Source organism: Branchiostoma belcheri, unplaced genomic scaffold (assembly GCF_001625305.1).
Source record: "Branchiostoma belcheri isolate BF01 breed outbred unplaced genomic scaffold, Haploidv18h27 scaffold281, whole genome shotgun sequence".
Taxonomy (NCBI): domain Eukaryota; kingdom Metazoa; phylum Chordata; class Leptocardii; order Amphioxiformes; family Branchiostomatidae; genus Branchiostoma; species Branchiostoma belcheri.
Genome location: NW_017803889.1, coordinates 106,268 through 125,875, shown reverse-complemented (window position 1 = coordinate 125,875; position 19,608 = coordinate 106,268). Strand labels below are relative to the sequence as shown.

The following is a 19,608-nucleotide window of genomic DNA, read 5'->3' as shown; positions in this document are numbered from 1 at the left end:
TTCCATAAGGCCACACTATTTTAATATCTTGGTTAACGGATTTTTCTGGACAATATTACATAGCACATTATATTACCTGTAGTAGTTTTCTAGATTTTTAGACATCAAATGTTTCAGAATCTGTGACCTTCCTTCCATCAAATAACTTCAAATTTAAAAATGAATTGTTTTGGGCTGTCACGACTCATGGAATTCAAGGTACAGACAAGTTAAAATATCCATTCTTGACAATTTCTTGGCTATCAGATTGTGTAACACAGGCTACAAAACTGGTGGTGTACTAAGCCCTTCTTCACAGTTTGGCTCTGTTACTCTTGAGAAAAGGCTGAAGGTACTTGTAGTAGGATTCATGAACCTGAAAGCAACACACAATAAGATCAAGGGTTATGTTTTTCTCAACACTTTTTAATCAAAAATGGTAAATTTTTATCACTAAATACAGTCTACGGTTCTGTCCATCAGATACAGCTCTTGGATTTAAACATGTTAGGCCTAGACATTAAAAGTTGTTGGATGGGAAGCTACCCCTGCAAGCCTGTGAAGCTGTATTAAGTTTTCGTCTCAAATAAAGGCAATACCGGTAGCTCAATCTGGTTCAAACCCCAGCCCAGTTTATACCAAAGACTTTAAAAATAGTACATAGTACTGCTTTGTCTGCTTAGCACTCAGAACCAATGAGGAAGTGTATGGGAAGGTCAAACACACAACACTACCAGCGGACTAGCCCCCTGCTATAGTGCTTGCACAACTGTGTGGCCCAATGGCTACAAAAATGGAGATGGGCACCACCCCTATGCTCCACAAGGAGTGGAAAGGGACCTTCTCTCTCTTCTAATCATAAAAAAGCATGAACCAACCTCTGACTTGTTGAGAGGCGACTTCTGGGCCCACTGGTACAGATGTTCATACACTCTGCCATAATGATTGTACAATGTAGCATGGTGATATGAAGTATACTGGCTACAGACACAGATATTATCAACTTAATACACAGATAAACCAACCTCAGTCTTGTTGAGAGGTGACTTCTGGGCCCACTGGTACAGGTGTTCGTACACCCTGCCGTCGTAGCGACCCAGGACGGAATGCAGCATCTTGTCGTGGAGGTCAAAGGCGTCGACCAACGCCACGGCGTCAGGACGGAGCTGGGCTAACACGGCGCTCAGAAGGGAGCTCGCTGCGTCAATGTCTCGGCCTGTCAGGTAACCATCCTGTGGAGAGAGAAACAATGAATGAAAGAATGGATTAATGATTGAATGCGTGGAGAAAGAGAAAGGTTTAGTTTGTTTTCATTATATTTTTACAGTTTATAATCATGTTTTCCTTTAAATCCAGGATCCAATATGAATGAAATTGGTTTAGTCTAACTTATAACATGTATAACATTCAAGATAAAACAAAATCATTATGTAATACCACGTATGTGTAAGGATTACTACTTTGTTTATGGATTTGTCAGGACTTCAATAATTATTATGTAACCTAAGTGTATCTTTGTTATATTTTGTTTGACCCTGACATCTTCTCTCATGACCTCAGCAAAAAGTGGCCAGCAAGTCAATTATAATATATATTTTTATGAATATATATTATAAACATTCAGGACACAGTTAGGTATAACAGACTTAGATGGTACGGCCACCTCCAGAGAATGGACAGGGACAGATGGCCGAAGAGGATCCTCACACTGGATGTGGAGGGTCCAAACCCCCGTGGCCGCCCCAGAAGAAAATGGTATGACAACGTACGGGAGGACCTCCACCACCTGAACCTAGATAAAATTGACCCACAGGACAGAGACAAGTGGCGTGCTGCCATCAAGCCCCAGATGTATTGTGAAAGCACGTCTAACCCTCGGAAGACGGGGAACAACAGACGATAAACCGGACAGTGAGTGAGTGAGTGAATGAGTGAATAGACAAAGCTCAAGAAGAAACAAAGGAAACAGAAGACTCCTGTTCTCACCATGAGGAAGTCTCCAGCGTGTTCAGTAATGCCATGCAGTGAGTACAGCTGACAGAGGGAGGTCAGCACTGCCCTGACAGACTCCTCCACTTCAACTGTCTGTACTGTTTCTGCAAAGTTTCTCACTACAAAGGAGTGGACATGGGCCTGGTGACACACAAAGAACATCAGATTTAGCAAACTTTTGGATGCCTTGCAATTTTTTTTTACAAATACAAAGGCAGCAATACAGCTGAAATACTGAGGAAGAAAAAGATTAATTCTACTAGTTGTTTGGTGTCCAAGCCAAGGGGCTGTTGCTAGTAAAATGTTTGTCCACTTGCAACAGGCAAGGCACAGGAAAATTCTTTGAAAAACAGACTAAGTTCAGCACCTGCAACAGGGCTTTAAGAGTGATATGATGTCCTTTACAATCTGACTGCCACTAAAGGAGCACTTTGTAAAAGTGATGCGTGTTTAGTCCAGGCATTGTGTAAAATGGTATGGGTCAGTAAGACTCAGTACACCTGAAATAAATAAAGAAAGAAAGAAAGAAAGAAAAAATCCCAGACCTGAGCAGCCTTGATGAGCAGGACAGAGCAGCTGTTCCAGGCATCTTCTCGAGACTTCCCCTTCTGCATCTCAGTCTGCATCTGCAGGGCTGCATGTCTCACCATCCTAAAGGGAAAAAAGGAGGTATTTTTGTTATAGACATACTCACTCTCTCTCACTATCCGGTTTATCGTCTGTTGTTCCCTGTCATCCAAGGGTTAGATGTGCTTGTACACACTGGTGCTAAGGCTTGATGGCAGCATGATGAAATATCTTCTTCATAACATGTCTTACTTAAATTTGTGAAAACTCTATACTTTGGCAACTGGGAATCATTGTCTAGTCTCTGCACTACTGGATTAAAATTCTATCATGTACATGTACTTGCCAACTCTAAGTACAAACCTTGTGTGCTATGCTCGGGGTACTTTACTAGTTGTGTAAACAAACAAACAAACCGGCCCACCTGGCTGCCCTGTGCTGGAAGGCTGTCACCTGTGTCCCCAGGTCAGACATGTTCCTCTCACCTGACACAGGTGAGGGCTGGACGGCAGACAGGTACGCAACCGTGCCGCTCAGGGTCTTACCTGACTGGGACTGCACAAAACACTTCACCAGGTACCTGCAGACAGAATAAAGCCATAATTAAAAAATACTTCACTAAGTCTTAGTGCCCCTTCAACAAATATACATGTACATGTAGCTGTAGCTGTAGAAACTTCATGAAGAAGCTGAATGTGTGTGACTTACACTTGGGGATACTGTATTGAGATTGAAGATCTCTGAAGATGTACAGTCATGTATTTTTTTCAAGGTGACAGAAATATGCTGGCTCTGGTTGCCAAAATACAGATGCTAAGTCTTGTGTTTTGGACATTTACTTGATGCTACAATGTAAGTCATGTGTTTAGACATTACAGTTACTGTTGTACAATAATGTTAATACTGTTTGTAGAATCCTTATGCAAGGGTGGTCATTTAGTAGTTCAGGAGTTATTGTAAGCTATTAAATGCTGTACCTTGCTGTCTGTAGCTCCCCCTCTATTGTGCAGGGGCATTCTGATCTAATGCTGTACTTTGCTGTCTGTACTAAGTACATGACTTTGTGTAACCTATAGCTAATGCTGTACCTTGCAGTCTGTAGCATCATGACAGTGTTCTCCCCCTATGCTGTACAGAGCTGTACCAGCACTGAACAGGACAGTCAAACTTAAGTTACTGTACCTTGTGTCTGTACTGAAGTACGGGAGTTACTGTGACCTAATGCTGTACCTTGCTGAGTTACAGTAAGACAGCTAACGCTGTACCTTGCTGTCTGCAGCATCATGACAGTGTTCTCCCCTTCTGCTGTACACAGAGATGTACCAGCACCAAACAGGACAGTCATACAATTATTGTACTAAAACCTACATAATTCAAATAAATTGCTGTACCTTGCTGTCTGCAGCATCATGACAGTGTTCTCCCCTTCTGCTGTACAGAGAGATGTACCAGTACTGAACAGTGCAGGCAGCCCGCTGGCGTGTGAGTACCCATGACCCCCACACGACATCCGACACACGTCAATCCCAGCTGACATCACTGCCGTGGTGTAGGACTTCAGACCAGCGCTCAGGGCATGCAGCTAGGAGAGATGCCAGGTATGATAGCACATATTTTACCTTAAGTTTCTTAAATTTAACAAGGAAACTCATGATCATAAACATTTGAAGGGGAATAACCAGTAAGCTGTTGATAAATCTTTATTAAGAACGACACTTCATATCACCTTGTGCTATAAGAGAGAAATTTATTAATCTAGCTCCACGTATTCTAAGACTAGTGTTTCTATAGAAAAGTAGAGATCTGGTCATTCATAAACTGATAAAGCATAATATGATGACTAATTCAAGTTGCCATCCAATTCTAGAAAACTACCTAGCTGACATAGCTATATAACTGCAGCATTCCTCTGCAAAACTGACCAATCTATGAACATGTGACCTTAGTGACACACAGCTATTAGAGGAAAGGGTCAATGGTGCCTGGGAGTTAACTTTGCAGGTAGAATGTTTTTCTTGTGTTCGGTGACAAAATCTAACAACACAAACTAAGAATTTCATGATCTATGTCAAGTCTTTATTAACCAACTGATTGATTGACTGACATGACTGGTGGATTTACTGATTGATTGATTGCTTTCTTGATTGATTGATTAATTAATTGATCGATCGATAGGCCTTACCTCTGCCAGCCCGGACATGTCTCCCTTCTCCATACTGCCCGTAATGCTGGCGTGTTGCTGAGTCATGAAGCGAGCAGCAAACCAGAAAGCATAGGCAGCAGCCAGCTGGGGGAACAGCTTGTACTGCTGCGTCTGGTAGTCAAGAATCTGTGGCTCGGGCTCCCTACACAAAAAAAAGGACAGAGTAATTTTCTTCCTTGAATAGTTCAAAGCAATATTTAAGCCCAACATTTTCTGTATCAGATTGTGTATCTGTATAGCCGGTATAACTATAAGCGCCCTTTGGCAAGCACGCGATGTGGCAGCAGTTGGCTACACTACACCGATCAACTTGTTACACCTATCCCTTGAACATCTAACTAATCATTGTTTAAAGCTATCTAATGATGCTTTGATGATTCCCTGTTTTTAATGCAACTAGTTTCTGTATACAAGTGTTAAATTCCAAGTGCAGTCACTGTTATTGTAGCAAATTGTTCATTAGAAATTTTACAGTAGAATGTAAAAATGTCGAACTTCAAGAACCTACCCCGGTTTCATCTCGCTCTGCCTGCGCACACAGCTGTACCTGACAGCTATAGTGGAGGCAGAGGCCAGCGCTTGAGCAGCACTCATCACAAATGTTCCTCGCAGGTACACCTGAAACAAGAGGAGAGTAGAAACAGAAAGACACTCCTGGTCCGAGCCAACACTCTAACCATTCGGCTAAAAGATCTAGACCCATCAGACGGCTTGTAGCGCTTATAAATCTCCACTGTTACACTGCTCCAGCTTTTCTTCTTACACTTGCCCTCAAATCTTCGATATCCCTGGAGAGGCACACTTTGCCAGTACTCTCAGAGCTGGCATGGGAACCACTGTAACAAGGAGGTGAGTAGAAACAGAAAATTTAAGACACTCCTGGCCACGGGCTGGGAATCGAACCTGTGCTGCACCTTGGTACCAGGTCATACCCCGACACTCTAACCATTCAGCTAAAAGGTCATCAGACGGATCAGTTGGTAGTGCTTATAAAAAAAACCCACTGTTACACACCATGTTGCTGTATGCCAGCTTGGAGCTGGCGGGCTGGACGTACGTCCCGTCTGGCTCCACACGAGCAAACTTCATCAGCATGTTTTCCCGTGGGATTCGCACGTGGTCGAACCGGGCAAAACCGTTGTCGTTTGCGTTCCCTTCCATCTTGGGACCGATGTCACCCAGCGTCACCCCTGAAAGAAATAGACAATATTAAGGAGAGGGTCAATACCTAAGTTTATTCACTAACCATTCATTCATTTATTCATTCCTTCCATTCTTCATTCATTCATTGCTTTCTTTATTCCTTTCTTCAACCATTCATTCCTTTCTTCCTATCCTCTTACCTTCTTTCCTTCCTTTCTTTTTTCTTCCATTCTTCCCTTATTTCCTTACTTCCTTCATTCATTTAGTACACTTTCATGAACAGTACATGTATATCCCATCTGGTTCTGGAACGGTTTAGGCTACCGTAATTTATTTCCTTGGTTCTCAGCAAAAATATACATGTAGCAAACAGACATTATAAATAAGGGCACAGAGGGCAGAAACAGAACCAAGTTGGACTGGAGGTTACCAGGACATGGCGTGTGGTCCTCCAGACTGCGTATCTGCACCATGAAGTTGTGAGGTCCGTAACACTTCCCCTGTGTGTACAGCTGGGCCATCACTGTCGCATAGTTGGACGTCTTACCCACTGGAGAAAACAATGTAAATGTTGTAAAAATGATATATCTTGACCTGCCTTCTCTTGTAATATCTACAGGTATATGATTGATCCTTTTAAAAAATGTTTCACAGCCAAGGAACAAAGCAAAGATTTGAAAATAAATACACAATAACTTACATCCAACTTGATGTAAACTTTCATAGTGATGTTATCAGAAAAAAGACAGTCGAAAGGTATATTTAGTTTTGCCTGGGACTACATCATCAATCCTTATTGCACACCTGCTTCATTTCATTACATTTAGTACAACCGTTTTAGAACTTAGATTAAGAAACAGATAAATACTAAATATATTCTCTACAACAAACAGTAAACAAACCATTATGGTCTAAAACGGGGTAGGGAATTTTCCCGACCAGCCTCGTAACCCCTGCTTCTCCTATTGGGTCAGTTAGTCCTCACTACTTATGAGAAATTGGGCTGGTCTCAATCACGATGTTTCTGACTCAGGGAGAAGAGTTGCTGTTACAGTTACAGGCTAGCTCTATGCCTAGAAGTGGCCAAAAATGGCCTTGCATTGAGCGACATCGTTAAAAATAAAATCAATCAGAACGGTAGCTTACATCCGCCCGGCCACCACTTGGTTGAGGTCAGGGTTGGAGAGTGGATCACAAACTCCTGTGTGCTGGGGTCATAGGTCGCTGTGGTCTCCAAACCTCGCACAAATGTGCCTGAAACAGGTGATTAAATACAAAAATTCAACTGAGCATCTCTACAGTAAATACAGTGTGAGCAACAATCACGTACAAAAAAAGATCTGAGCTCAAGAAAAGTAGGATCCGCTGTCTTCCTCTGTCTCAAAGGAGGTCAAACCCAGTAGGTTTAGGGGATAGCTCTATCTTTAGTTAGTACGTGGTTTTCTTACCACTGTTTCTATTTCTTTGTTCAATTAGACTCTAAATGCTCTTTTTGTGCTTTTTTCTTTCACAATTAGCAAAAGTTTGTACTATGCACCAACAAATCAAGGCCTAAGCCATACATACCATGCCCCATCTCAGTCTGTGCGTACGCCCCGACAATAGAGAGGTCCTGTGCAGGTTTCAGCCACTTCTGTTTCTGTTCCTCTGTCCCCTGCTGCAGGATGGTGGGGATGAAGGCAATCCAGGTCAGGGCAAGGCCAGGCATGCCTCCAGACAGGGCGGCACTGTGGATTATAGATAGATATAGAAATTAGGCTGTTATTTTGATGTAAGACAGGCATCTAGGTAGAACAATACTGTAGATCACTTTGTGTTTGCTGTAGCAAAATTTCACGGTCTGAGAAAAATGAACATAGTCACAGAACTGTGAGGCAGGCAGGTGCAGAAGAAAAAGTTGCAGAAGAAAAAGTTGGCAAATGATTTGTTCATGTTAATGATAAATTTGCAGTACACTGAAGTGACCCCGTGAAAACTGTGAATATAAAAAAGTAACAAGAAAATGAAGTGATGTACAGTACTGTTCATAGCACAGAACATCTCATTTAAGGTCATATTTGCGTATTTAAGGATGCCATCCCATCTATAGTTTTCAAATATTGTGTCAGAAAAGAAATTGTCTGCAACAGTCAAAATTCTGATGCAACGTTGCCCAAATATCTGATAAAAAATGCACAAAAGCTGGTTTTTGCACAGGCGCAGTATGTTCTGCAAATGTGCTGCGCTGACATCTGTGCAAAACTTACTTCCTGTATGTGCTGAGATCCTCCTCTGTGATGTTTAGTTCCTTGACCCGCTGCACAGTGGTTAGGGCACGTTTCAGCTGCGAGCTGTACAGTTCTTCTCTCGACATGAACACTGGGTCTTCATCACCACTGTACGCTGGGTCACTGAAGGCCAGGGATTCTGGAAAAAAACGGATAAAAATACATGTACCATTTTCCTGACAATATGGTGCTTTTTTAAGACTTCAGGGCTCAAAAAGTTAACCTATATATTCATTACTCACGAAACTTAGTGACTGACAGACAGACATATACACACTATGGCACCACAAAGGATTGTTTAGATTTTTTCATTATTTGTTACATATTTAGGTGCTTTAGGTGTTAAGACTTGATGAATGACCTGTTCAAAGTTCACTATATGTAACCTGAAGGACGTTGACCCTTAAACCTCACATTCGACTTTAATAGAATAATATTTAATGTGACTCAACAAAACGACCCTCCCATTTCTAGGTCGGGAGATACAGCTATAATTTTTTTAGAGCCTTTACTACCTATACTACTTTGTAACTTTTCATGAAGAAAAACTTTTCACAAAATACAAAATGGATACGCCCACCTTTGCACCTTCAGAAAGTTACCCAGTAAAATTGATAAAGAAACAATGCAGGAAAAGGCAAATGTGTTTCCCTACCGATGTACCGCCTTCTCCTCACTTTTTCCGCGCCGCCGTACAGAAGGTTGGTGAGTTTTTGGGTGTTAAAACTGGCATTTTCCCTCTCTTTGGCCAAATCTGGGTTCACCTGTCCAGCCATTCTTGTTTTACTAGGTCAAAGGTAATCGGACTGTAGCACTTTGACATCACCACAAGATTTTAAGTTAATTTGTCCTGTTAAAGCAATTTTGCGACGCATTATGGATGGAAAATGAATTTAAGTTATACTTTCTATTCTAAATCTTCCAAAAAGTGCAGAACGAAAAAGACGATTGTGTTTATGAAACTGATCGAAATACACCACCTATTCTGTAATGGACTATTCCAATGACCCCGCTGCAGGTCATTCATCATCCAAGATGGCGGAAAAATCGTAGGCGGAAAAAAATTCTCATGTTTCTCCTACAAATTTAAGCTTTTAACGGCCAAAACAACGACTTTTAAGGCTCAACAATGGGCAGTAACGTCAGCCAAAGTGACAGCGATGACGATTTTTTGTCTGACGACCCTTCTGATGGCGAAGAAGCCCGCGACCCGACGCAAATTCGCGGCGGGAGGAAGAGTTTCGATCTGGACTTGCTGTTCGATCACGGGAAACTGCGCGATGCAGCTTCAAAAATCAAGGACGGTTTGCCCGAGAATGTTCTACAGCAACACCAGGTAATTTTTCACTGTACTGCTGTGTTCACTGTTTTCACTGTCACTTCTGTACCGTGAACTTATCATTACAGTTAACAAATAATTTGTTCCTGGACTTTCTTTTTTCCTGCACCTGTCACCACCGTGGCGTGAATATATATATAGTTCCGTGAACTTTTGCTACCATGAACATAAATGTTGTTGTTGTTGTCCTTGTGTAATATCTATTCCTCCGCTAGACATAGTCTCTGGGTGCCATTCTCAACTAGGTGCTTTGTTTGGGTATGTTCCCACTGGTGCTTGTACTCTGGTGCTTTGCGCATGTGTGTTTTCAGCTGCGCTTGTTCCTTAGCCATTCTTCCTAAATCTTGCAGTGGACTCTATGTACTTTGAAAATGCTCTGTACATCATGTTGTTCATCTCTTCTCCTAAATCTTCCCTCATCCCTGCCAGAGTAATAATGTCGTCAAATCTTGCTTCACTGTCTGTCCCGTGAAGTTGAATTACAGTAACAGTGTGGGTAATCTTATTATTTGCCATACATTGTACCCGTGACAATCGTTGTGCAATAAACTTTGACTTGACTTTATAGGCGCTACCAACTGATCAGGCCGGGGGTTGTATAATCTATACCTTCTTTTTATTCAACCCTCCTAATACTTCCAGGGGCACCTGATCCGCTGGCTGGAGGACCGCAGCGCGCGGAACGAGGAGACGGTCTCGCTGTCTCAGTTCTGCGACCAGCTCATGAACCACCGCGGGGTCGGCAGGGAGGAGAGCGAACAGGTACACGGACGTATTTACTTGTAATCTTCGAGTAGATGTAACCTACAGGTGTTTGCTTGCAGTTGTTTTTGCAGTGTTTTTCTCCACCCCACCCCCATGACATAGATCGACATAGTCATTAGCTACCGGTAAACGTTCAACAAACAACCAAAGCTGTACATATCATGTTACAAATATTATGCACACTACGTCAGAGGCTTTGCTGGGGAAAATGAGTAATATGATAGGAGCGCAATTATCTTGTGATGTTGAGGTCAGCGTCAGATCGAATAACTGAGCAGGGGATCGGTTGCAGATCTAGAGTAGGGCCATAAAATCTGATGTACAGTGTATACATGTTTGTTTTTTTAATCTAAAGCTTTGATGAGTTTTCACAGTCAAATCAGTCATATTATAAGTGTATAAATATTATATACTTTATTTTAAGTCACCGGATGGTCATACTACTATCACTTGTAAGTGGTTTAAGCAACACAAAAGAGGACATGCCACATTGCAACATTACATATCACATCAAGCCTTTAAACTGTATATATAGGTTGACATGTGACATGTGCAGTGTAAAAATGGTGCATTTCTCTGCAGGCATTTTCCCAGTTTGACACAGAGGGAGATGGTTACACAGAAGTACAGGCCATGCTGGAGACTCTGAAGTCATCCAACGGAGCAAACCTGCAGGGAGAACTGAACTATGTAGTACGCAGTCTACAGTCATGTATCCTCACTCCCGGGTTTGTGGATGTGTTCGCTTCAGACAGGTGGGTTAACCGTTTGTTTGTTTGTTTGTTTGTTTGTTTTCCATGACAGTTAAACCACCCTTAGGCATATAACACACCAGTTCTGTACATTCTCTGTCACTATGGAAACCAGTTATCATAGCCTCCAAGATCCTGGTAACAGTTCTCAGTCTAACATTAATTGGTCCATGTTAGTAATTTACAAACATATGCCGGCAAAGTCTAGACATCCAGGTGATAAGATACGTGTATGCCGAAAAACAACTGGATATGATTTTTGAAATGGTCAGACATTTCAGGTAGCATCAATTTGCATATCAGTCAATAGTTCATACTTATAAACCTGCCTTTCTGACAACTCTCCAGTGTCACTGACAAAAGTCAGTGGATGCTACCTGAAACGTCCGACCGTTTCCAAAATCATATCCAGTTGCTTGAGTAACTGTTTTTTGGTGTAATTTACTGAAATGCTGCCATGTCATTCTTCCCCCTATAGACACAGCGTATCGCAGCACGGGAAGCGGATGTTAAACTTCCTCCTGCGGAACCGAACTCCGAGCTCCGCCCTCCCCTTCTCCATCCTGGACGGCTTCAACAACACGTCAGCCATGCGGATGGCTGTGCTCAGGGATCATCTGCATCAGCTGAAGGGTGCCAGTAAGTATCAGTCAGTCAGTCAGTCAGTCAGTCAGTCAGTCAGTCAGTAAGTATCAATCAGTCAGTCAGTCAGTCAGTAAGTATCAGTCAGTCAGTCAGTCAGTCAATCAGCTTCAACAACAGGTCTGCCATGAGAATGGCTGTGCTCAGGGATCATCTGCATCAGCTGAAGGGTGCCAGTAAGTACCAATCAATCAATAAATCAATCAATCACTAATAAATCAATAAATCAATGTGAAACTGTACTAACTATAACAGGAAGGTTGAATTGTAGGTCGAAATGGTTACCCTGCAAACTGGGAGGAAGTGACAGTGGAATACATATATGCTCAGAATCAGCAAGAAATTCAAAATTATGACGTACCAGGTGAACCATTTTCAAACTTAACCTTCATTTCCACAGCTGCTACTCACCTACCAAATATCATTAAGATACATGTACATCCTCAATTTCTCAACTTATGCTGTTGACATGCATATACAGACCTACACCACAGCCACTCCACCATGGCAAAACAGAAAACATAACCTTCTTGATGTACACAAAAATCACAACAATCTTTGATTTCTTGTTTCTACCATGGCTTCCTTGACAAAGCCACACTAGAAATATCTAGTCTTGTAGTCAACTACCATTTGTGTTGAGTATCAAATAAACAAGGATGTAGCTAAGAGTCTCAGAGTTGCTGATTTTACGTTAACCATTCTCATGCTAGTGTCTGAGTCAGAAGAGGCCATAGCCATCAGTCCCACCCAGGAGCAGAGGGTCATCTCCAAGTGTTACAAAGGCATCGACGTGTCCACTAACAAAGCTGACGTCCATCGTATGACAGACGGGGACATGTCCACTTACTGGCAGTCTGATGGGTCAGCACGCTCACACTGGGTGAGGGTCGGCATTTTATCAATAAATCTATCTATCAATCAATCAATCAATAAATCTATCTATCAATAAATCTATCTATCTATGTATCATCTGCAAACATCAATGCTGATGTATGGCTTGTGTAGACCCAACAAAATCTCCAGGTTGTCCTTATTATGTCAGCAAGGTCACACTTGGTGAGGGCCTACAGTTTATCAATAAATCAATAGATTAATCAATCATCTGCAGACATTAACACTAATGCATGGCATATGTATTACAGTATATATGTAGACATCTTTCTGAGTGTATTGAGTCAATGAATTTCATTGCATCAGCTATTGCCATTGCATGCTAATAAATTCTAAGGTGGTCCTTGTCCTTATGCACAGATGATCAGTAGCACAGTTTGGACTTTATTGATTTGGCTATGTAAAATGTGATGACAATATGTTGAAATTAAAGTGACACATGAGTGCTATTTTTTAAGAGAGTTCCCCATGCTATTAAAATGACTCGATAAAAGATGTTTCTCTTGGCCTTTTGGCCCTAATTATTTCAGACTATTTTACAGTTAATTCATAACTATTATTCTACCTAATTCAGGTGCGAATCCACATGAAGCCGAATGTGGTTCTGAAACAGCTGGCGATCCATGTGCAGTCATCAGACCAGAGCTACATGCCCCAGACTGTCACTGTGTCTGTGGGGAAGAGTCCTACGTCATTACATGAGATTAAAGAGGTATGAATTCATCATGGTTGTCTTGTCACTTACAACTTCTTTTAACAGTGTAAAGCTTGCTTTAAATGTAAATCAATAGCTGTAACAGTAGTTTAATAATGACGTAGTATATGCATCAGATTCTGCTGTAAATTAGCAAGGTATTTCAGACAATATTCAATGATGTACGAGCTAGTATCCTACTCAAGAGCCTTGTTTTCTTTTTCCATTTGTAGGTACAAATCCAAACTTGTTTTCATTATATGGAATAATGAAGTCAGTGATTAAAGAAATAACTGTTACTGGTGAAAGAAGATATCATTATCATCATGTCTCTGGATTGGAAAGGAAGATATTCATTGTTGCCTTGCTACAGTACTGAGCATTATTATTGTCCCCCCCCCCCTGCCCAGGTGCGTATCCCCAGCCATGTGACGGGTGATGTGACTCTGCTGGAGAATGCCAGGATGCACTACCCCGTGGTCCAGATCAACATCCGCCGTTGCCATAGTGACGGCTGTGACACCCGCATACACGGCCTCAAAACGCTGGGATTCAAGGTAGGGGTAAGGGGAGAAAATGTTGGTAAATTAAGAAAATCTTGTAAAAGTAAGATAATCTTGGTCTATTAAGAAAATCTTGGTGAATTAGGAAAAGTCTCAGTAAATGAAGAAAGGTCTCTTTCCATTTAATCAATAGTAATTATGATGGAAAGGAAGCATACTCTTTTGTATGGTAGAATTCCATCCTTACCTTCACTAGTCTTGTAACTAACAAAAAAGGAAGAAAGCAACTAAAAGAAAAGAATGAAAGAAATTTGCAAATGAAGAAATTAAATGTCGCTGTAAAAGTAGATACGGTAGGTCTTGTCATAACTGATGATACTTTTTGATATACAGTACTGTACCATTTTCAGTGTGGTAGAATTCCATGATCACTTTTAACTACATGTACTTATTCTAGTAATCAGCATTTCTGATGTACAGTGACATTTGCAGGCAGCAAAAATGTTATTTTTCCTTGTTTTCCCCCAGATGTCAGAAGATCGTGGTGTGAGCATTGCGGATGCCTCAGCGGTGTGGTACCTGTCTGTCCTGGCCTCCACAGCCACCGCCTCCATCCCCACCAACCCTGCGCTGGCCCAGACCATCCTCACCCACACCCGCCAGGCCCTCAGACACATGCCCCCCCTCTCCTTGCTGCCCGGCTCCAAGGCATGCCCGTCGTTCCTCAGCCCTACACTGCTGGATGAGATTGAGAGGTTCCTGAAGACTATTGTGGTGACTGAAGAAGAGAAGGTGCAGAGTGCTGATGGTCTACTGGTGGGTTCTTGACTGATTTTCCTACATTGACAAGTTGAGGAAAAAACAGAAAAAGGCAAATGTGCTGCTGAAGTTAATTAACTTATGTGCAATTTTTTGTTTGAGACTTGATTGTCTACACTTCAAATTTAGACACTGGGAATGTGCAAATTCTAACCAACTCAAAAGTCCAGTTATCTATAATTATTCTGATAAATGGGCCCATAGTGCTAAGGCATTTTCTTAAGACTGTTCCGTTTTTTTTTTAAACTCTCCCTATTCATCTTGGAAAGAGATCAATGTAATCAACGAAGACATTTGGATTTATCAAGTCAAAAGACAATGTCAAATATATCCATTAAGCTTTTCATTCAGCTAGACGTGATTAATGTGCATTTTTTGGATAATCAAATACTAGATGCTGCAAAACTGTATTACACTTGTCTATCCCATGCAGGTGCTGATGTCCCTGTCTCTGGCCCGAGGAAGGCTGGTCAGTGTCCTGGAGACGCTGTCCCTCCTGGCCGAGAACCAGGACATGGAGATGCTCGCTGTGCCACTGCTCAAGTCCATGCACAAGGTCACCGAGAACTTCTGGAGGAAGTACGGCTATCCCTTACAGGTGGGACAGTCTTACATTTATCTGTTGTACATGTAGTTTGTGTAGGCAGGGCTCAAAATTCATTTTTGTTAAACCCTTTTTGGTGCACAAGATAACATAATATAAGTACAATGTCAGCAAGACCTAGCTACAGTATTAGATACAAATCTTACAGTTAAATCTCTGTATACTATAGCTAGTGTACACTACAGTAACTTTTACCTAGTAGACATATTTTGTACATACATGTAGTGCTGTATTACGTGACATTATGTACATTGTAATTCCACAAAACGTCTAGCACTCACAGTCAAAAAAGATTCACAGCTCCAATTTTTGTTGCACAAAACATCAATGATTTTGTGCCCTCAGAGTGTGTATATGTAACAAAATAAATCAAGAAGCAACTGGATAACTTTGAAGAGTCAGACATTTTAAATAGTACAGTTTTCAGTGTTTTTGTTGACTTATTTTGTTGACTTGTTATTTCCCAGTTGTCCCTTACTGGCTGTGATGGCGGGCAGAAGGACAACAACTGCCCCCCCTCCATTGTGCTCACCTCCGACTGGTCCACAGAAACTTACTACACCGCCATGGGCAAGAAAACTGTCAACTTCTTCTTCAGAACCGAGGGCGAAACTGCTGTCCAGCTCACAAGGGTCCGCATCAAGGTGAACAAAATATTATTTTTAAAGATTTAAAAGTAGAAAGGCCGACATTTACACAGGAGCAAATGCAGAATGGCTTCACCACATTCCCCATCCCCCTCCTAAATCACCCCTATTTAAAATGACCCCATGCAGCAATGGTATCTTTCAATGCCTTTCGCTCACAGTTGGAACATGTAGATTGACAAGATCCATCGAATTTTTTTGTATCATTCTGGTGTTACATGGTACAGCTTGAAGTTAACGGTGATTTTAATGATTTTTTACTATATAATATTTCTCTAGCTTTTAAACTTCAAAGGCATCATGTTATTTCACCCCATTGTAAATAGTACATACTTCAGCCTATGGCTGCAGAAATGTACCTTTTTTAATAAACCATTCATTCATTCATTCATTTACATGTATTCATTCATCCCAGGTCCCCAAGGGTGGCACTGGGGCGAAATCCGGGATGCTGTTCCTGTACAACGCTGCTGACGAGTTTGACCTTGAAACGCACTCGCGGAGGTTCCGTGAGTACGACAAGATGACCTCATCACAGTATGATGTCATGAACAAGATGAGGAGCGTGGGAGTCGGGAAGGCAGAAGAGACGCCGATCGCTTTCTTCACGTTCGAGGAGGACTGGGACGAGGTTTATTTATTTATTATGTTTACCGAAGAAAAAATATTGGTTTTGCTACGTTTCCTCTTCTTCTTCTTCTGTTCCAAACACTGACCTCTGACTTGGCCAATGACCTGATTTGCTGAATAGTTGATGCAGCTTTAACATTGAGTGTGAGTTTATTCCAACTGACTAGTACTGCACCTCCGGTGTTAGAAATACCCACCTGCAGTCTGCATTTTGCAGGACATTTTGAAAGTTGCAGCAGAAAAATTAAGCAACCTGCATTTTTGCAAATTCTGGGGTTAAATAATGTTTAAGAGATTTTGTGCTTATATTGACTGTACTATTTTTCAAATTGCATTTAAAATATTTGCCAACATGCGCCATGGGTTTAGATCCTTTTAAGTGTGTATTCGCAGAAAGTATTTCCGAATTGCACAACAAAATTTTGACATTCTACAATATTGCAGGACACTGCAAAAAAGTATTTCTACCACTGGCCTTATATATATATATATATATGTGTATATTATAAACAAATGTTGTTTTACCACAGGTTGACGTGAACGTTGATGTGTGCACGCGCGGAACATTCGTCCTCCTGAAGATCACCGGGCCTCGCTCCGACTCCGCCGAACGCGTGGGCCTGATGGGCGTAAAGTTCTACGGCTTCCAGCGTCCCCACACCGCCAACGCGGCCGAAGACATCGGTATTAACCAATCCAGTCGCATAACCGTCGACGACAACAACCCAATCGACGCTGTGACCGTCTTCATCCGTATGTTGTCTTTTCTGGTGGACATGACGCGCGACGCGCCCGCGAAGAAGGATAGTTTCCGCTCGTCGAAGCTCCAAACGATCGATCTAACCGGGGTGTCGATAGAAATGCTGTGGAAGCTGTATTGTCACATCCCCGGGAAGGATAAGATCTGGGGAGAGAGGATCGCCAAAGTCAAGCTGCTGCAGCTGCTCAAGTGTTGCTTCCCCTTCCTGGCGGCCACTGCTGCTGCGTGTAAGGAGAAGGAGAAACAAGAGGCCAAACAGAGTAGGTTCTTAAGGTTGCCTGTTCAGGGCTCGAAATACAGTCTGTACTTATTTTCCATTGACAGCACTGAGATTGAATTTCCCTTCTGTCAAAATTTTGGCCCTTGAAATCGCAGAGTTGTTCTAATTTTCTTGCAATCTCAAAGTTTTCTAAATCTCAGGTTGCAGGTTGGTATTTCGAGCCCTATACAACAGTTGTTAAATTGTCTTTCTTGTGTCACTTGTGATGTGGCCTCCTGGTTATTTGTGATTTTCCCTCCTCTTTGTAGCCACTCCCACACATGCTTCTTCTGTTTTGTTGCATTTATTGTCTGTTTTGTTGCACCTTACAGGCTTAATGTTCTGTTTCAGGATTGGTTCTTTGAATTCTACAATTTTGTGATGATGTTTCCAATGTTTTACCCCTGTTTTGTATTGAACCAGCTGGCTCTAGCTAGATCCTGCTGCATTTTCCTGCCTCTTACCTCTGCCACTGTTTTGTCCTGCCCCCCTCCCCCTATGTGCCACTATGATTTCTGCCTGTGTCTGTTGCAGTAATGTTGCGATGGCCACAGCTACCTCCCCACATGCTCTTAACTGAGGTCCTCAGGCGTAAAGGTGGGGCCTCTGTCAGAGAAAAAAATGCTGTGACAGTCACAACTTCTTTCTCTAGCTGTATCATACTTGCATCTATGTTATGTCTGCTTTCTTACAGTAAATAAGGTACATTTTGTTTCTTTTTTTCTTTAATGAATCTGCTGAATGAAAGACCAAAAGACCACTACTGGAACAGCCTCTCTTCTCCCTAAGTTATAAACATGCATGATTGTACAGGCTCCATACAGTTAAGGATTGTCTAGTACCTACTAGTATTAGTAATTAAATAAGCTGATAGCACCATATTCGCCCCTGTCATTTTGTTTGTGCAATAAGAATGTATTTACCTGTTACTATAATAATCCTTGCTGTATCATCTATAGCTAGTATGCAATACTCTACACTTCATCAATGCCAGCTGTACTAATTATAAAGCTGACTGTGTTGTTCAGTTTTCAACTATACCTGTTGTTCAGCTATACCTGGCTACACTTGGCTAACATTTCACCCTGACTCGCCCCCCAGACAGTTCAGGTGAGATCGCTGCAGGTGCGATGTTCACTCACCTGTGTGACGTGGTGGACAGTCCAGAGAAACACCTGAAACCCATCAAGGTGGTGGCCGAGCAGGTCATACTGGACGGTCAGTATTACAAACAGTCATGTACAGTCATACATTGTAGTGTTGTGCGTTCTTTGTGCTGTGCTTTGAGCCAATCTTGAGCCAAATTTAAAAAGTTTGAATCTAGGCTGTTGATTTCAGCTTGTACAAGACAGTAAGTATGCTTCTGGTCTAATTTATTACAAAGGGTTGCAGTCCTAAGAAATGTGGACGTTTAAGTTGTGGTACAGACAAATGAACATGCCATAGGTAACGCACAGATTTCTAAAAATAACGGGGAATAACTGTGATTCAGGCAAAGAGAACTTTCCACTTCAGTGTTCCCTCAGAGTTGTAATGTGTACTTAAGTGTCCTAGAAGCATAACATTTTCTCTCCTCCACCTGTAGCTGTAATTAAGACAAAAATCTTTCCATTTTTCCCCCAGGAGCTTCCGTGTTCTTCCCTGACAAGGATGCCCGCCGTAAGCAGCTGTTCCAAATGATGGACACCATCTCCAGTCAGGAGCAGCCTGCTTCAGCTGTGCTCACCTTCCAGTCTCTGTGCCAGTTCTTCAGTAGTGTGGACCCCAGCGGCCTGCTGGCATTGCCAACTGCTGATACAAAGGTGGGTTTAACATTCTTTATGCTACAGATCAATCATAGTCTTTTTGTCCCTTCTCTTTTAACCATTTTGCCCAACTTACAGAAATGAATGACTAGATGGGTAATTATGAAAGGTAGATATTAGGTAGGTACAGAAATGAAGGTTTATGCACGTTGGTAACATTATGATCATAATTGCTTCTCCATCTCTAGTTCTTCAAAGTTGATCAGGAACTTGCTGTGATGAACACCCTCCTGCTTATAACCCATTGCAAGTTCTAGATTCTATGTGTATCTATCTGTTCCAGTATTTAACAAATATGTTTCTTACCTGCAGGAGGACTTCAAAGTTGACCAGGCACTTGCTGT

At 41.9% G+C, this 19,608-nt stretch overlaps 2 protein-coding genes across 2 annotated transcripts in view; one reads left to right on the top strand and one right to left on the bottom strand.

The window, feature by feature from the left end:
* Positions 1-84: 84 nt before the first annotated feature.
* On the bottom strand, positions 85-8,959 carry LOC109472784 (peroxisomal acyl-coenzyme A oxidase 1-like). Its single transcript, XM_019772639.1, has 14 exons — positions 8,807-8,959; positions 8,131-8,290; positions 7,451-7,611; positions 7,031-7,138; positions 6,315-6,434; positions 5,756-5,931; positions 5,250-5,359; positions 4,721-4,883; positions 3,930-4,120; positions 2,963-3,118; positions 2,517-2,622; positions 1,966-2,112; positions 1,005-1,211; positions 85-355 (listed from the first exon to the last, which is right to left on the bottom strand). The coding sequence occupies exons 1-14, from the start codon at positions 8,925-8,927 to the stop codon at positions 293-295; spliced, it is 1,989 nt and encodes a 662-aa protein (XP_019628198.1). The 5' UTR covers positions 8,928-8,959; the 3' UTR covers positions 85-292.
* A 236-nt stretch (positions 8,960-9,195) lies between these two features.
* Positions 9,196-19,608, top strand: part of LOC109472781 (zinc finger ZZ-type and EF-hand domain-containing protein 1-like) — a 38,971-nt gene continuing 28,558 nt past the window's right edge. Inside the window, exons 1-14 of the mRNA XM_019772637.1 lie at positions 9,196-9,487; positions 10,133-10,252; positions 10,838-11,010; positions 11,486-11,646; positions 12,363-12,532; positions 13,118-13,255; positions 13,648-13,794; positions 14,269-14,556; positions 14,993-15,157; positions 15,631-15,807; positions 16,226-16,441; positions 16,971-17,460; positions 18,561-18,677; positions 19,083-19,261. Of these exons, the coding sequence (XP_019628196.1) occupies positions 9,281-9,487; positions 10,133-10,252; positions 10,838-11,010; positions 11,486-11,646; positions 12,363-12,532; positions 13,118-13,255; positions 13,648-13,794; positions 14,269-14,556; positions 14,993-15,157; positions 15,631-15,807; positions 16,226-16,441; positions 16,971-17,460; positions 18,561-18,677; positions 19,083-19,261 (2,748 nt within the window). The 5' untranslated portion in view covers positions 9,196-9,280. The remainder of the gene's footprint in view (positions 9,488-10,132; positions 10,253-10,837; positions 11,011-11,485; positions 11,647-12,362; positions 12,533-13,117; positions 13,256-13,647; positions 13,795-14,268; positions 14,557-14,992; positions 15,158-15,630; positions 15,808-16,225; positions 16,442-16,970; positions 17,461-18,560; positions 18,678-19,082; positions 19,262-19,608) is intronic.